Below are 17,269 nucleotides of genomic sequence, written 5' to 3'. Positions count from 1 at the left end.
AACGAAACCAGCTGTATTTTGTGCTTAACTTTGCCTCTCATTTAGTCGTTTATTTTGTTGTAAATGCCACGTTTCGTTTCTTTTTCGGTTCTAAACAATTAACGGTTTGATAAAATGTATTCTGCATATGTATGTTTTTAGAAGTGCGTGCCTCGATATCAACTTGTGCACAAATCTCTGAGTGCTTCGATTGGGTGACGTCTCGTGCGACTTGTGGATCAGCTCCTTCCTCGTCCTCGACCGACTCAATACAGGCGGAACGGCTTCGAGTGGACGGCCTGTCCGGGCTTCTTCTTGGGCCCCGCACTCTTGGGACGCTTGGGCTCCGAGTTGAGCGAGGGCATGGACACGGAGAGGACCAGGCACTCCGCCGGCAGGGACATGGACGAGGTGAGTGTGGTGGCCCGCTGGATGCGCGGCGCCTTCCAATACTGCGGGGATCGAAAGAGAGTGTTTAGACAGATTCGCAGCTCAGATTCGCTGACGCAGGAGTGATGCAAAACAGTTGTCAGTTGTCAATAGCTCAATTGAGATGGCGACTTACAATTTGCTTGATCAAATTTATTTGTTTCGATTACCAATGCATCCAATGAGGTAGTAGAGGATGTGTGCTCGTGCGTGGCTTTGTTGGAACGCTTGCGGCGTGGGCGTGGCTTGCCAAATAAGATACTTGTGGGCATCTCCAATATTTGATTTGATTGTCTATCTCAATACCGATACGATAAGGTGGCTGTTGGAATTCAAATACTAAGTGCAACAACGCCGAGATTTGGTAAATGAAAAAACGTTTTTTTTTTTTGTTTATTTGCATAAATTTTGCCATTGTTCTTACATTTTGTAACAGGGTGTAAATAAATCGTGAGAATGATGCGCTTGACTAATAAGATACAAATTAATAGTAAAAGTATGCTTATACGTGGTTCTGTTCTGTTCGGTTCGTTTTGTTTCGTATCGGTTGTGTTTGGTTTGGTTTGGTTTTGGTTGTCCAAGTTGCAAAAGTATCTAAATGGCTGCATTATCTTAGTCGTTTAACATTTAGACGTCAAGTGGTAACATTTTCAACTAAGCATACTGTTTATTCGTACGATTCTTGTATAATTCGCTTAAATATTTAGATACTTTTATGTATATATATATTTGTATGTATATATGAAGTTCTGGTAATACATTGAGATATATAATTCATGTCTGCTATCTGATGATAAAGAGTGCATTGCTCAACTAGTCAAATATACTTTCGATTGTATACCAAATACCGCTTCTATGTGGGGTGGTGGTGGTGTAGATGTTTTAGATGTACGAGTATCTGCATCTCATTGCGTGCTTGCACCTCTATCGAATTGATCTGATCGCATTGCTGGCATGTGTGGGTGTGTGGGAATTATCGCATAACTCTCGTTTTGCTTTGTGTGGATTTTGCTTAGATAGTACGTTTCAAATTAGCTGCTTGCTCAGTGTTCATTTCACTTTCGATCTTAGCTTGCAAAGAAAGAGTCAGATTCAGATTCGGATTCAGATTCAGCGCGACATGCATTTCGGGCATTTCGGCATTTAGCTTTGTTGATTTAAATTTTCATCAGCGCCAGAAGCCGTCATGGATGGTAGTGGACTCTGCGTTCAAGATAAAAATATAAACGTGAATGCGTATCGATTGCACAAATCATAAGTTAACTAGTACGGGGTAAACCAAAAGCCTGGTTAGAGTTAAAGTCATGAGTTGGTTGGGTTGGAATGCGGTGGAGTAAACGGGGGAGTCGCAAGCAAATGCCCATGAAACCGTTTTGGGGCTTTCTATATGGTTCGGCTTGGTTGGTATGGATGCAGGTGGACTGGCAAATCGGCTTGGATCGGTACCAACGGTTCGGTTAGTCTATCACAGCACTGTTAAGTATTTAGGTATATATAACTATCTATATACGCAACGGACATGTCTTAGAAGGACTCGCAACGCACAATAACTTACGGGATTTGCGTGATCAAATCGAAGCGATCGGATCGGATCGAATGTTTCTATATATTGTTTAAAACCGCATTGCATTCGGATTTCGAGTATATGATGTGGTAGTTACAAATAGCAATAGGCGATAAATAACTCTAATGGACGTAACTCGGTACGAATTTAGAATTTAATGCACTTAGTTTCGTATGACTAGCCTAATAAAAATTGTATATATATTCCTAAAATAAACAGAATAGAAATATTAAGCACAGAAATGAAGAACATAATTAATCGTAATTTAAAACTGTTGTGAGTAGAGGTCGATGTTTGAGTGGTATTATGTTTTAGTGTGAGCGAGCAAAGCACTGTTTTTTTAGATGATGATATAAATGCTGGGCAGCCTTTTGCTAAACCATCTTCAGGGGTTCGGTCCTCGGGGTTCGGGGTTCTTTGAGCAATTGCGGATCAGTATATTGTTCAAAATTTGTACTATCCTAAGTAGTGTAAGGTTTCCTGGCTGTGCGCCATTAAATAATACTTTGTTAAAGGACATTCGCTAAGTACTAAAGGAGTTAACAAACATTGGGCCCTTCGCGGGCACTACTGTCCTTGCCCGTGGGCAGAAGCCCAAGGATCGGGATTCTATGTACACCGCATCATTGGGAGTTTGCCCAGGGACAGGCCAGTTTACATCATCTATACACCTTACGCGGGCTAGCCCTTGAAGAATGCATAAACATATAGGTATATTGGTTACAATTTAAAATAGAAACTCTTGCAAACTCATTCGAGATTTCGGTGTGAGCTTTTCTAGTTGAGTTCGGTTAGTGTTCAGATGAGTTTAGTTTAGTTGCTTTCGGTTTAGTCCTGCATCAGTTAATCAGTTAATCGTTTGGCTTTAGGTACAGTACAGTAGTTGATGGATGTCTTGGTTAAAGCTAGGGAGTTCATTTAAAAAGCGACTCAAATATATTGTTACACACACAGTCTGAGTTACAGAGACCGAATTCTAGATGGATCGTGGCAATCAAGCGCCCTTGTGCCGCAAACTACAGTTAGCCGGCGGGGTAGCAGAGAGCGAGCGAGAGGGGGAACAGAGAAAGAAAGAGAGAGATTATAGTTTAGAGAATTGCGTGTAAGTCTTCAAACACTTCGGGAACACATGGATGGAAAGCGCTGTTGCCAATGAATCTCAGTTTGAGTTTGAAAGAAATTCATTTTTAAATGTAAAGTAAGTGTAACTGAACTGAAAAACCAACGTATAACACAACAAATCATCTGAAATCAAGAACTCATAATAATCAAGGTAGCTACGCTACTACAAGGGGTTTGCAATCACTTGCAACATGTCTGAAAGTATGCAGCGAATTACAAGCTACTTTCTATTTTTCATAGCATACTTTTGGACACTTCGCAGATGCTTTCAAATCTCTGTAGATTTCGGTGGCTCTCCCTGATAAATTCCACGAATGCCCAGCATAAATACAATTCGATGCCTAGATGTGCCAAAATACTTTATCCAATTGTTAGTTCTCATAATCACAGTTCCCCATGAACGGATTGATCTTTTGGTGGGAGTTATCTGAAAGCGGTTTGGGTGGGGGCGTGTCTGTGGGTGGTTGGGTGTTTGGGTGTTGTGTGGGCCTCTTTTTGGGGTGTGGTGCTCTGTTAGTTGCGGATTGAAACCATAAAGTGTTAATCGAAAATGCAACGTAATTGATTGCCATTACAGATTACATAAAAATGAATTTCTCGACGTAAACACAAAATGGGATAGCGATAATATATTATGTTTGGAAAGTACTTGTATCGATTACTTTTGGTTGCTTTCATAATAAAATAAAGAGTCTAGTAATAAATCAGGGTTAATGCTAAGTTCTAGATAGATAGTTCATACGTAACTACTTTGAGCTTATGTACACGTAGTTTACCTGTGTTGGTGGTGTTGTCAGTGCAACAGAGTGTTCAACATTTTTCAAATAATCCTTATCATCGAAAATCTTCTTCTCACCGCCACCGGGCTTGTGCTTTACATTATCCAAAGAGCCAACTTTGCTTTGTGCCTTAATTTCTAGTTTTTGCGTTTGGATCTGAAAAGTAGCACCGGCACCGGCAACGTACAGAAATCAATTAGCAAGATCACAGTTCAGATTGATTTGGCAAATGGGGTATTTCCATTTTCCAGGTTTTGCGACATTGCGGGTGGATTATTATGGACACACGACAACGGCCAATCGGGGGACACACAACTGAAATTTGGAATTTTCACACACAGAAACAGCAGGGCACAGAACAACAACGTAACAAATGGATGGCATTAAAGCTCAATTTAATGGTACAAAAATACACTACAGGGTGCGGTGACCTTGGGATCTCGAAAAGTGTGGCTTAGGTGTTTCAAAAAGTACCAAAAATATGGAAAAAACATAATGCATCTAGGTTTCTATACAAAAGCACACTTATTACACTGCGAAAAAGAGTTATCACGACTACTTACATCCTTGGGGTTGTTATCCTTCGAATTCGTTGATTAATGGTTTGGTTAAAAACAAAATACAGTTGCCAAAATATGGTTTTAACATGTTTCGGTTCGTTAAAATAAGGGTGGAGAAACAATAAGTTATTCTCGATCATTCAGAGTGGTTTTCGGTATGGTTAGAAACTAAACATAATGCTTGCCCTCTAATCTGAGTATATACAATGCTGACCCCGAAACTAAACTAGGTGTGTGTGTGTGTGTGAGTGGTTCGTTTTAGCACCATTTTTGGGGTACATGTATGTATCTGGCGGGTGTTACCTACCCAACTAAAATACTACTCCTCCTCATTATACAAATTCTGATCCAAACGCTTGTTAAGGGCGCAATGGCTGACTATTTTGGAGCCCTCGCCATAGATGATGTTCATCTTCCTATCGTAGCTCTGGAAAGTGGTTCAAGGTTTTGGTATTTGGGTGTTCTGGGTGTTAGTTCTAAATGTTGTCTTTCTTAATAGTAATAACCTTTGAGAGGTGGTTAGCCGTGGCAGCATGCTGTTTAAAACTAAGAGAACATTGCAGCTCATGCACTGAGAGAAACAGATAGATAGCCCATGCCCATGCCAGTTGGTAACTTAGGTGGAGCATCCAAAAACCAACAAAAGCCAACAGCAATCGGAAATCATGCTTAACCGCTACAAAAATCAATACGTATGTATGAACTCGTTCTCGTCTCTGGGTCAAACTCAAACATAAAATCGCTGGGGGTAGGTGTGAAAGGTCACGAAGAGGGTGGCCACATACCTTGATGTCTCCGCCACCCGGCTGATGCTTCACATTGGCCGTCGAGCCGACCTTCGGCTTGGCCTTGTCCTTGAAGTCCATCTTCAGGGTCTCGATCTTCTTGTCCCCGCCTCCTGGCTTGTGGGCGGCATTCTCCAGCGAACCGATTTTGGACTTGGCGTTCCACTGCAACTTTGTTGTAACTATCTACGAATTTGCAGTGTTTTTGGTGTTTGGTGGTGCGAGAGTGTGCGGATTCGATTCGATTCGGTTCGGTTCGGTCGTAAGTTGTAAATAGATACAAGGTAGGTAAACGATTATAAGCCAAAGTCAAAATATCGATCGAACGGATGATATCCGCGTCAATGTCAGAGTCGCACCCAGTTGTACGGATACGGATGGGTTGGAGTACGCTACATAAGGCAACGGAATTATGCTGCTAAGTGTCGCTGCGAATTGGCGAATTGGTAATTGCATTTCCTACAACAAGATACGAGGTACAAGATACAAGATACAAGATACCGTGCTGACGATTGCCCATCTATAATGGGCATGCATCTCAAATAGCAAATCGACCGTGAAATTGCTTTTATTCTGCCAATAATTTACTTTACTTTACGCGACTATACTTTACATTACTTGCGTTTACAGAAAGAGAGATTTTCAGATTTTCTCCGTACTTAAAAGCCATTTGTAGATGAGAGAAATTTACAGAGATTTATGAGAGTCATGTACTGGGCTGGACCAGAATATATATGCTTGAAATGTATACACCGATCCCGCCCATGGATTAATCCTCTAGCTTGGCGGATGGACAACCCGAACATACCTTCTTTTCGCCACCCTTTGGCATGTACTTGTCGTTCTTGGCCTCGATGCGCGGTGCCGCCTTGATGTCGATCTTCTTGGACTCGATCTTCACGTGGCCACCACCCGGCTTGTAGGTGGCATTGTCCAGGGATCCGATCTTGGAGCGCACCGCCTTCAGGTTGGGCGAGGGCGCATGTCCGACTTGTACCTTGTTCATTGGAACTGATGGGGCAAACATGTATGGCTTATGTGATCTATAACTTCGGCTGCAGCTCACCTTTCTTGACTGGCTCGGGCTCTGGGGTCTTGAGGAGCAAGCGATTCTTGGAGGCGCTGCGCGACTTGGGGGCTGATTTGTTCGAGGGCGTGGCACTCGGTGGGCGCGACGTGCCCGACTTGTCCGGCTTCGATGAGGTCGATGTGGGCGTTTTCACGGGCGAACTGGGGGAGTTGGGTCCGTTGCGATCCTGCCAAGAAACAAGCACAGGGCACAGCTTAGCAAACTAACAGTGCTGTATGGTCAGTCCAAGTGGATTACTAGCAAGTAGGTCGTATCGGCCATTATAACGAGATGCATCCTGGCAAGTATTTACGACTGGTTCTCAGCGCTCCCGGGCTTTCCGGAGCTGTCAACGTAATGCCAATGGCATTTATGGCCGTACGGCCGTACGCCTGCCGATTTGGATGTCTCGGTACGAAGGACTTATAGTTTATGCATTGTTTTATCGATTGTCGCCGCTTCGTGTCGTTGTCGTTTTTGCATTTGGATGGGTATTTATAGAGACAACAACTCCGGCTCGGATATATGCCCCAAAAACCCCCTGCTCCCTTGAGTTCCATGACTCGTTTTCGTGTTTGGCACTTATCTGTGCGCAGATATCACCTGGCATATGAATCGCTTTTTGTGTATGTTTTCTTTGCGGGTTTTGGCAATATTTGCCCCCCTGAGGCTCACGTACGTGTTTTACATATACTTTGATTTGTTCGACTTTTGTCGCACTTTCTGTGGGTTTTTCCGACGCGCCAACTGCCAACTGCCGCCTGCCAACACAAAACTTGGTCTGAACTTTGGCGTCTGCACACGAACACACGGCACACAGGCCAAGTTGGGAACTGAGCAACGGAACTGTCGCAGACAATATGTGCTATATGGCATATGTGCTATGTGCTGTATGCTATATGGGGTCTAATGGAGCGTGGAGCTTGTAGCGCGCAGATCGCCCGCTGGTTGCCCCGGCCTTTTACAGATATTTATGATTTGGGAACTCAATTCGGGGAAAGACAGACAGAGAGGGTCAGCGGAATTAAATTAATTTGTTGCCAGTTCCAGTTAATTTCCTCTCAATTAACGGAGACGCAGCAGAGGTATCAGTTTATGGCTAACTAGTTAACTGGTTCATAGACGACATTAACTCACCTTCTCCTGGGTGGACTCATCCACGCCGCTGTCATTGTCGCCCTCTGGAATAATCAAATTAGTTGCTTTAAAATATGAACAATATAGACATCAAACTCCTATTCATGTTCCCTATGATTTGATGTAATTAGTGAAATTGTAATAGGTAATACATTATGAACTCTGAAATGGCTTCACAAATGGGCTATGGTTTCTCTTTCGATCTGAGTCTTACTGAAGCCGGGCCCCTTTTTGGATTCTCCGGCTGGGGGGCTCGTCTGGAAGGGCGGCTCCATGTCCTCCAGAAGGGGCTCGCCCATGGGATCGGGCCTCGGGTTGTAGCTCTTGAGCGGGGTCATCGCGGGACCCATGACCACGTCGTCGTCGTCATCGTTGTTGTTGTGTGCACTGGCTGCCGAAAGTGGGCGCAGTTGCTGCGGCTGCTGTTGCATGTGCTGCTGCTGTTGCTGCTGCTGCAGCTGTTGTGGTGGTGGTTGCTGTTGTTGCGGTTGCGGTTGCATGGGCGGCTGGTTGAAGGGCGGTCGACTGAAGGGTACCTGCAGCGGCTGACCCGGCGGCGGGCGGGCAAAAGTTGGTGGCGGCGGTCGCGTCATATTCTGTGGAGGTCGTGCACCGGGCGGCATGCCCGGTGCCCCGGCGGGATTCCAGGGAAATCCGCCCGGTGGCCTCGGTGGTCCTTGGCCCGGCGGACTCAGCTGTCCCCCGGCATTGGGCAGACGCGCCTGCTGCATGTTGAGTTGCGGCGGCATGCCCGGTCGCATGGGTGGACCCATTAGCAGGTTGCTCTTGCTGTCTGTGCTGCGCAGCGGTGGTGGCCTGGCCGCCATGTTCGGTATGTTCGGTATGTTCGGTATGTTCGGCATGGGTGGACGTGGACCCATTCCGACCATCGGCCTGGCGCCGGCGAACGGAGGACGCGGCTGTGGTGGCCCCACGGCGGGACGCATCTGCGGTGGCAAGACAAAGTTCTGTGGTGGTCGCACATACTCGGGATTGGGTGTACTTTGGAGCTTGGGATTGAGTGAGAGGGTGGGTCGCGAGTTGCTGCGTGACAGGGTGGTGCGATCTTTGGGTGGTGCATTATAGCCGGTGGTGTAGTCTATTGTGCTGGGTGGCGGACGTTGTTGCCGCTCGTATGCTGCGTAATCTGCAGCTGGCTGGGATCTCTGTGGCTGCATTGCGCTGCGATCATCTCTAGCTGCCTCATATGCCGGCACCGCATTGCTCTGGTACTCCGGATTCGGCTGAGATCGTATCTGCTGCTTGGACACTGCATCTGAGCCGTAGGAGGCACTATCCAAAGTGGCATTGCTATTGGTATAATCAGTGTTTAGCTGAGTTCTTAGCTGTTCTTTCTTGCGATCCACAGATGAATCGGCGGACTCGTAAGGCACATAATCCTGAGCGGCTTGCGGTCGCAACTGCTGCTGAGGACGATCTACAGCTTCGGAATCCAGGCCATACTCTGACTTGGACTGAGCGCGCTGCTGCTGCACTGGGTAATCCTGTGGCGAAACCTCCTGGCTGGAGCGATCCTTGCCCGCGCTGTACATCCTAGAGAAGGACTAGAACTTCTCGCCTGCGGTGTCGGTGCAGAAATGTGCAAGTGTCGGGTAACCCAATATGTGGCGGAGCCGCTTTTTGGTGGCCAATGCCACTGATACATACCCACATGCTCCTGCCCCGCTAAACTGGCCCATATCATTTGCATATGTATGGCCATATATCGTTGTGGGCCTACTTTTACTTCTCCAAGCTGTGGGGGTGCCATGTGGTGGAGCCCTTGGTGGAGCTGAAGCTCGTGTATCGGAGCAGACGTATCAATATAGTTCACATTGAGTGGGTGCTTTCAAATTTGATGGCTCTTTCTGCATTTGTTTACATTTTATTGTTTTGGTATTCTCGCTACTTGGGCAATATGGTTATTTGGTTGGGTATTTGGCGTTCGGGCGGCGGTCTTTGGTTACCATTAGGGAATTTTGTCATGAAATTCGGTTGCCAGCTGTAACATGACCCAAAATTGTTTTTGTGGCTTATTGATTCAACAAAAGTTTTGGCAGTTCTAAGGCCCAATCGACGGGCCACAAGAAATCGCTGTTTGATTTGTTTCGCAAAGGGTTCTTTCCACTGACGATGATGTATGTGCAAGGTCGGCGGAATAATACATCCATTAAACTGGATCATTGCTTATGCAAATTATGCTCATAAATCATTTGTGCATGGCCAAATTTTTGTGCGCTAAGTGCAGCTCCAAAATACGAGTATATATTTGATACATGGGTACTTTAAGCAAAACTCACCGCATCGGCATCACTCATATCTGAGTGGGTTGCTGTTCGAATTTGGATCGGGTACTTGTGCTATATAGACTGGTTCTCGGCACTGCCTGGCAATTAACTTAATGCGGAAAAAAAGACCGAAAACTTTTGCATTAAGTTCTTCTGCTTTTTTTTTTTTTGTGTTACATTTGACAGGCGAATCGATATAATTGCACAGGACGACGAGGGATCCTTTAAACTGTTAAACTGGAGGAGCTGTGCCCTCAGCACGTGCCACATCCGACTGGCAACTAAAGAGGCAACTGCAACTTGTGCCGACTCAGAGTCGGAATCGCCAACTTCCTGGCAGAAGCCACAAATAATAGTATAAAATAAAGGAGGCCTGGCAGAAACAGCAACTGCAAATTAGGGCCACAATGATTTGTGATTTACTCGCGGCTGACATCCACCGAAATTCCACACAATGTTCATGTCAACCGCACCACAACGTTCAACTCAACTGTCGTTTGTGGCCAAATGGTCGTGGCCAAATTGATTATCAGCCAATGGGTTGGGTTTTGGGGTGGAAAGTCAACAGTTGCACAGGTGCAACCACAAAAGTTTCCTAAGCCTGGGCTGCATTTCAATTAGATGCACCCTCGGTGAAATATGGTTAACAAAACTTGGTCCTTTGGCAATTGAATTTGCGCGCTACTGCAGTAGCGATTTTTATCACACAGTCCAACGACAATCAATTGTTGCAGTTGCAGTTGGCCATAAAACAACAGCGCCATGCAATTGTATCGATTTTCCTAGCCAGAGGGCAATAACTTGGCCACGTACAGTCTGAGAAGGCTAATGCACTTTGCACTTTGGATTGACGCGGACGTAGGTGTATTTACCTAGGGGTGGCACACACTTTAACTGTGACAAAATGGCTTGTTAATATTTTGTTTATATTTTTTTATTTCTTGCAAATTTACTTTGTATTTAATTCAATTTATTGTGCTATTTCCGTGGAGCTGCGACGCCAGCTCGCTGCACTGCGTTGTGTTTGGCGCGAGTGTTAAAACTCGACTGCTTTTATTTGCTTTGAAAAATTTCGAATTACAATACTTAGAATTTGTTTTGATACGCCAACTTGGTCTGGCGGAGGAGCGTGGTCGCTCGTAAACTTCTCGGGGCGCATAAACAGAATGTGTCCTTGCGCAGTTCAAAGCGCTGCCAGGATATATTTTTGGTGGAGCAGCCCGTCGCAGCCCCTGGGGCGCTGCCTATTCTATTGACATACAAATTTATTAGTGGGGCGCCGGGGAAAAATGCAAATTCAACACGCCAACAATGAGCGAATAGGGCGCCCTATAACGCTGATTTTATATGCAGATTTCATTTGACTTGATTAATTTAATGGCCACTGGGGGCGGCATTTGGACGCGCATTTGTGCATTCCCTTGCCCACGGCATTGGGCAAATATATTTTTATATCCATACAGAGCCAACTTGCACCGCTTGCCACGCACCATTCCATTATCCAGGTGTTGTTGTCATAGGTTTCCCTAATTGTTGTCTATTTATTTACAAGCAGCCAGCACGCAAGACTCTAATGCGTAGACATAAAAGTAAACCAGCGACGATCCAAACGGACGTGAGGGCGCCAGGGATTCATCCTTAGACGTGGAAGGAGCATGGTCCTGTCTGCATAGTTCTCTAGCCTAATTTCGATTGCCAAGGTTATGGGCGCTTACTCTGGGCTGAATGCCTAGGTTAGTTTGATTTTACAAGGTTCCTGGCGGTTATTCATGTTTAACATACCCATAAATGAAGCCATTTTAACTTTCATTGAGTTAGTTTCATACATTTGCATACAAACCTGGAAAAGAAAGGAAAATTACGTTTAATTTAAAGCGGTAATTGCTTAATTATTTGTATTATTTTAAAAACTATATATTATATATAATTTTTAAGTGCATTTCAGTACTTCGGTTTTCTGATCTTAACATATTTTCCTAACAATATAAGCGAATTCGCCTGATTTTATATCCAATTTGCCGCTGGGTTGCTGTCCACGTTAAGCTAGTACAACAACCCGGCGCAAAGCTAGTATCCAAACCACCACTGCTTGCACTTAACAGCCGTTTCGAATTTGAAATTCACTAATATAAAACATTTCAAAAAGAATGCAAGGCTGCTTACGCATTAGTGCTTATTAGTTTACTCTAATTTACTAAAATATAATAATCGATTTGGTAACCATTTAGTAACCAATTAGTTCAGAATTACTTAAATGTTATGTACACCGAGTGCATTTGATCGGAAACGAATGCTAAGCAAGGTCGACTGCTTTTTGTTGACACTATTCGAAGGGGGGTTGTTTTGCCACCCCCTAATCGCTTTCGTTTTCCTTTCTTTCCGGCATTTGTTTAGCTTTTTTTGGGGGATGCAGCCGGTCGGTGGGTGGTGGGTGGTGTGCTCACGTTGTATCTATCGGCATGCCTTCCTCTTGGTTGGCTTCCCTTGGTCAATTTGTGTCTGCGCTTCGCTCATTGATTATTCTGCTCGGCATTCCTGTGGGGGAGGAATTCCTCATGTGGTTGCCGCCGCTCGCACTGCGCATGTTTGGCCAGAATGTCCTGCGACGCAAAAGATGAATCACTGCTCCTCCTCACGAGTGCAAAAGCTTAAAGCGCAGCTAATCCAGCAAGATGCAGGGGACCCACTGACATAAAAGGGGGGTTTGAACCCCCGGCAATCGCAGAATATGGGAAAAATTTCGCATATAACTTATTTTCAAAATGAGTAGGGGTGCATATAATAAAATATTATTATCTTAAGAAGAAAGAGAGTGATGGTACCACGACCCTCAAGTTTTTATATTAACCAATAAGCTGGATAACAATTTAAAAATAAATGTTGGTAGTTGCCCGATTGATTTAAATGTTGCCTTTAGTGCTTAAAAACGTAAAAAGTTTTGTAGAATGAAGGGAAGTGGCGGGAAATAGTGATTTAAGCTGGCCACACTATGCTCTATTTCCTTTTCCTGTGACTTTTCGCCAAGTAAAGTTTGCTCTTCCCGAATCCTTTCGATTTAAATCAGATAGCTTCAAGATGTTCATTCCAAAAGAAAATCGCATCGCCATTTACGAGTACCTCTTCAAGGAGGGTGTGCTCGCGGCCAAGAAGGACTCGCCCATCACGAAGCACCCGGATCTGGAGAAGATTCCCAATTTGCAAGTCATCAAGGTGATGAAGTCGCTGCATTCGCGTGGCTGGGTCAAGGAGCAGTTCGCCTGGCGGCACTACTACTGGTGCCTGACCAACGAGGGCATCGAGGAGCTGCGCACCTATCTGCACTTGCCCCCGGAGATCGTGCCCTCCACTTTGACGCGTCTTGCTCGCTCGGAGCCAGTGCGTCCGCGTGGCGGAGCTGGGGGATCGGGAGCTCGTGGATTTGGAGGCGCCTCCAAAGCCGATGAGGACAGATCGAACTATAGACGCGGTTCTGGCTACGATGGAGTGGACAAGAAAGGCGATGTGGGCGCCGGAAGCGGACAGGTCGAATATCGCGGAGGTTTTGGCCGCGCTTCTCGCTTCTACAAATAAAGTAATGGAAAGTAAACTTTTTCCCTAAGAGCGACATAGGTTTGTGTTTCACTATGCCTTCTAAATATGTATATTTGTATATTTTACAAAGAGTTTGGAAGTGCCTTCCACTCGGAGCCCGAATATGCTATAGAAAATCAGGTAAATGAGTGTTCTAGTTTAATAGTATAATAAGTAACATATGCACCTATTTATTCTTATAGTCCCAAGTTGAATACGGCACCTTATCAATTAATCAAGAGCCAAATTTATGGCTATATTGACTAGGACCTCTGGTGGCGCGCATTTCGTGTCGAACATGGCCGTATTTATGGCCGAACTGGCTGGCGGTTTGGTAACTTTAACATTTGTATTTTTGACGCACTTCGATTATTGATTGCCTGCCACAAAATGTGGCAATTGTCAGTGCGGCAGCCGCACGCACGATACGTCGGCCAAAACGGGCGGCGATGCCAAATATGGACTTGGCTACAACTTCCAGCAGAACAACAAATTATGCGGCGTCTGCCCAAAGCGGTACAAGCCAACTGGGATGGGAATTGGTAATGGAATTGGAATTGGGATTGGATTGGGTAACCCACCCAGCTGAAGACTCCCTCCTACTGGGGAAAGTGAAAACTGTCGTGGAAAATCGGGCAGATTCCAGCAAATCGAAATCATAGCCAGTTCCTCCCTCCCGGGCCGAGTTTATTGAACTGGGATTGGAGGTGCCAACGCTCCGCAGCCATTTGACAACTCTTTTGTGGCTTTAATTAGAGGGTAACACGGATCGAAAGGGATTTGCATGTCGCGTGTCTAGCGACAGTTTGTTCGCGGAAAAACAATTAGGCAAACACCCGAGCTAAGGCAGTACTTTATTAATATTCTGTTGCCAACTTTATTGATCAAACTTTTAATTTTCAAATTAATTAATCAAGCCCCAGGCTACCGCATTCTCAGATGCATCCATCAGATACGCAATGCACTAACTACTTCGTGGCTTCTCATTTCGCATACTAATTACTGCAACCAGTCAAGAAATTAGCCATAAGGTTGGCTGTTCGACTGATAAGTGGACAGAAATTCTTGAATCGCTTGGCAGACTAGTTGATTAACCATTAAGACCATATGGACAGGCCATGCGTATCCCAAAGTCACAAAATCGAAAGCCAAAATCCATATTCGTCGTGCTTGAATAGTTTGTGCATAGGTGTGCCCCACAAATATGGCTCCAAATATTTGGTAATTGTTTCACAAAGCGGAAACCTTAACAATTAGCAGAGTTTTAAAAGCTTTCCGTTAAGAAAAAGGTATCTACGGAAAACTGGCACACGCCCCCAATAGGAAAAACCAGAGACAGAGAGAAGAAAATCAATTGCAGCGCCAACTGCAAATGAGAAACGAAACTGGCAGCGTTTCGTGATAATTGAAAAGCCACCGCGAAATGGGTGACAGAAATTGCAGCGATTCTGGGCTATTTATAAAATCGCTGAGCGTAGTATACATTTGTTTGTTTTCAATTGAGCGCCATTACGTCACACGATCATTATTATCATTAGTAGTATAAAATATGATTGCCAAAGAAAGTGCAAACCTGTCAGGTGGCAAGTTATCAACACGAGTGTCATATAATCTAGATGCTGATGTAGAGCGGGTGACTTCATGTAGATGGCAGCTCCGATAGTAATCAACAACTATATTTTTACTTTTATTATTAGCGCTAAACAAAGCTACAGCAGCAGCGCATTGTTATTGTTTTTATTTAGCAGAGCCGGTTTGCTCTTGACTCGAACACACTTGATTTAATATTCGCCCGACGAGGCAGGGGTGTATCTTTTTGCTGCACACACATCTCACTGCCCTAATGAAGTCAACTGTTTTAGAGGGTAGTCCGAAATGGAGCCGAGTCGCATGCGGAATACCCTATTCAACAGGAAATTCAATATTGCGTTTAACCAGCTGATGCTGGTGAACTCTGCAGACCGAACGAACCCGTATGAAAGGGCACACACAGCTCGATTTGAAACGAGGTCAAATGCAGGGCAACCACAGCAGCGGTGCACTCAAAAAATAATTATAGCTTATCAACATGCTTGATTCGCTTTGTATTAATAATTGTATACTTAGAGCTACCTATCCACTTAATGCTTTGACAATAACATATTTCTTTCATCCTAGAAACATTTTTTGATTAATTGTATGTTTTGAAGAGACTTCTTGTTTATAGTATGTTTAGAAAAGGCTTAAAGTTGGGTTTATGGAGCTTTAATTCCTTATAAGAGGCACAAGTGCAGTGTGACACCCTTAAGACCAGGGATCATCTTTTTGCGAGTGCACGAGCTCAAATTGCTGATAACTTTTATCGCAGTGGGCCATATCGGTATCTCTCTAGATACACATATATAAATATATATCTGGTAGATACACACTTGCACCTAGCCAATGCAGCGGACTGGAGGCAAAGGCACCGGGCATCGAGAACAATTAAAAGCTGCACTCGGCCGCCGTGTGGGTGGCGGCTTGCCACAGTTGGAGGTCATTAAACCGAGAGCCGGGGCACAATGGAGCCGCATCCACATCCTGCCGGCAGTCGAGCCCCCTGGAGCTGCGCCTCAAAGCCGTAAACTTGCCGGTCTAAGCGGTTGCTCAAACAGATCACACACAGAGCACTGAACCGGCCCAAAATCCATTTGCATAATGTGGCGGGCATGACGTGAGTCCACGGCCTGCATGCTCGCCTGACATAACCATCAATGTCCTGGGGTGTGCCGGCAATATAATTTGCCTAATTGAGCCATACCAATCGCTATCACCAGTGCAACTGGGCTGCGGAGGCGTGCCTTGAACTTTCCTAATTGATTTGCTGAAGCACACACGGCGTATGCGTGATGCGCTGCGAAGTCACTTTTACTGCTAAATTCAGGTGTACCATATTGCACAGCAAATAGTTATAGTTGGGTTTACACTATGTGATTAGGGTTTTGACACATCCTATCTTATCATTTCACTACCTTTACACACTAATGTTGTCACATTGTTTTCTATGAACCATTTCTTTTCTGTGTATCTAGCATCGCCCTCACCTTTTTGATCCTGATTAGCCCTCGCATTTGCTGGCTTCTGTGGCAGCTGTTGTGGCTGCTGCTGCTGCTGCTGATGCGGTGGTGGTGGTTGCTGCTGCGGTGGTGCAGCATTTGCTGCTGCTGCTGCTTCCTGTTGCAGCTGCTGGTGGGGCAGCGGTGGGTGGGGGTCGCCTAGTGGTGGCACAGCATCCAGCAGTGAGCTTTTCTCCAGGACATCCGCCATGTTGAAAGTCGAGCGAGTGTGCGTGTGTGTATGTGTGCTGTGTCTGTATTTATTGCACTCACGGGAAAACTCGAAAAGGACTTCAGATCTGTCGGTATTTTTCTGCGTGTGTGTATCTTTGGGCTAGTCCTTTTCACTTAGCACTCGTTCAGCGTGTGGAATAATATATTTTGGGTTCACATTCGATTAGCCTTTAACAGAGCGCTGGGAAATGCGCGCAGAAAATATGATTTGAAACGGCGTAAATGGCAATTTTTATATTTCGACTGTGTGCACTCACGCTCACTCACTTCACTGGCACTCTGCTAATTTATTTGGATTTTTGCTAGTGCAAATTTTAAATCGGCGAGACAGCACCCGCTCGGTCGGCTTGTCGGCTTGTTATCTCGATTTCAACTGATTCGTAGACGTCGTATTTAACCGAAACTTTCTGACACTTTTTGAATCGCCGTCGACGCAAAAGCTCAGCGGAATCACAACCCCCGGAATCACAATTATTATTGTTTTTAGTTTATAATTGTTCTTGTTGAATATACGAGGAAGGCGGAAATCAGGATGCGAGTATTTCCACCCTTTCACCCAATTCTATTTAAATTCAATAAATAAATAATTAAAACGAAAGTAAAGACAAAAACCAATCAAGCTGGGAGATTAATGTACTATATTTCGAAAGCTCTCTCTGTGAGCCAAAGCTAAAACGAC

General features: G+C 44.9%; 2 protein-coding genes across 11 annotated transcripts; one reads left to right on the top strand and one right to left on the bottom strand.

Annotated features, from left to right (window-relative positions):
• Positions 1–16: 16 nt before the first annotated feature.
• Positions 17–17,139, bottom strand: LOC6554507 (microtubule-associated protein tau). 10 transcript variants are annotated; one of them, XM_015153733.2, is made up of 9 exons: positions 16,345–17,002; positions 7,425–7,468; positions 6,285–6,474; positions 6,027–6,229; positions 5,219–5,404; positions 4,437–4,454; positions 3,871–4,029; positions 2,923–2,988; positions 198–431 (listed from the first exon to the last, which is right to left on the bottom strand). In XM_015153733.2, exons 1-9 carry the CDS (start codon positions 16,565–16,567, stop codon positions 246–248), a joined length of 1,275 nt encoding a protein of 424 aa, XP_015009219.2. In that variant the 5' UTR covers positions 16,568–17,002; the 3' UTR covers positions 198–245. The 10 variants fall into 10 exon arrangements, with proteins under 10 accessions (XP_026831582.1, XP_015009219.2, XP_026831581.1 ...); XM_026975782.1 differs by lacking the exon at positions 198–431 and adding an exon at positions 934–1,611; XM_026975780.1 differs by lacking the exon at positions 2,923–2,988.
• Positions 12,687–13,318, top strand: LOC6554508 (40S ribosomal protein S10a). Its single transcript, XM_001981486.3, has one exon. The coding sequence runs from the start codon at positions 12,788–12,790 to the stop codon at positions 13,280–13,282; it is 495 nt and encodes a 164-aa protein (XP_001981522.1). The 5' UTR covers positions 12,687–12,787; the 3' UTR covers positions 13,283–13,318.
• Positions 17,140–17,269: the final 130 nt, after the last annotated feature.

The sequence above is a fragment of the Drosophila erecta genome, unplaced genomic scaffold (genome assembly GCF_003286155.1).
Source record: "Drosophila erecta strain 14021-0224.00,06,07 unplaced genomic scaffold, DereRS2 tig00000000-arrow-pilon, whole genome shotgun sequence".
NCBI classification, from domain to species: Eukaryota; Metazoa; Arthropoda; class Insecta; order Diptera; family Drosophilidae; genus Drosophila; species Drosophila erecta.
Note: the sequence above shows the minus strand (reverse complement) of the source record. Positions and strands in the feature narration are given on the sequence as shown.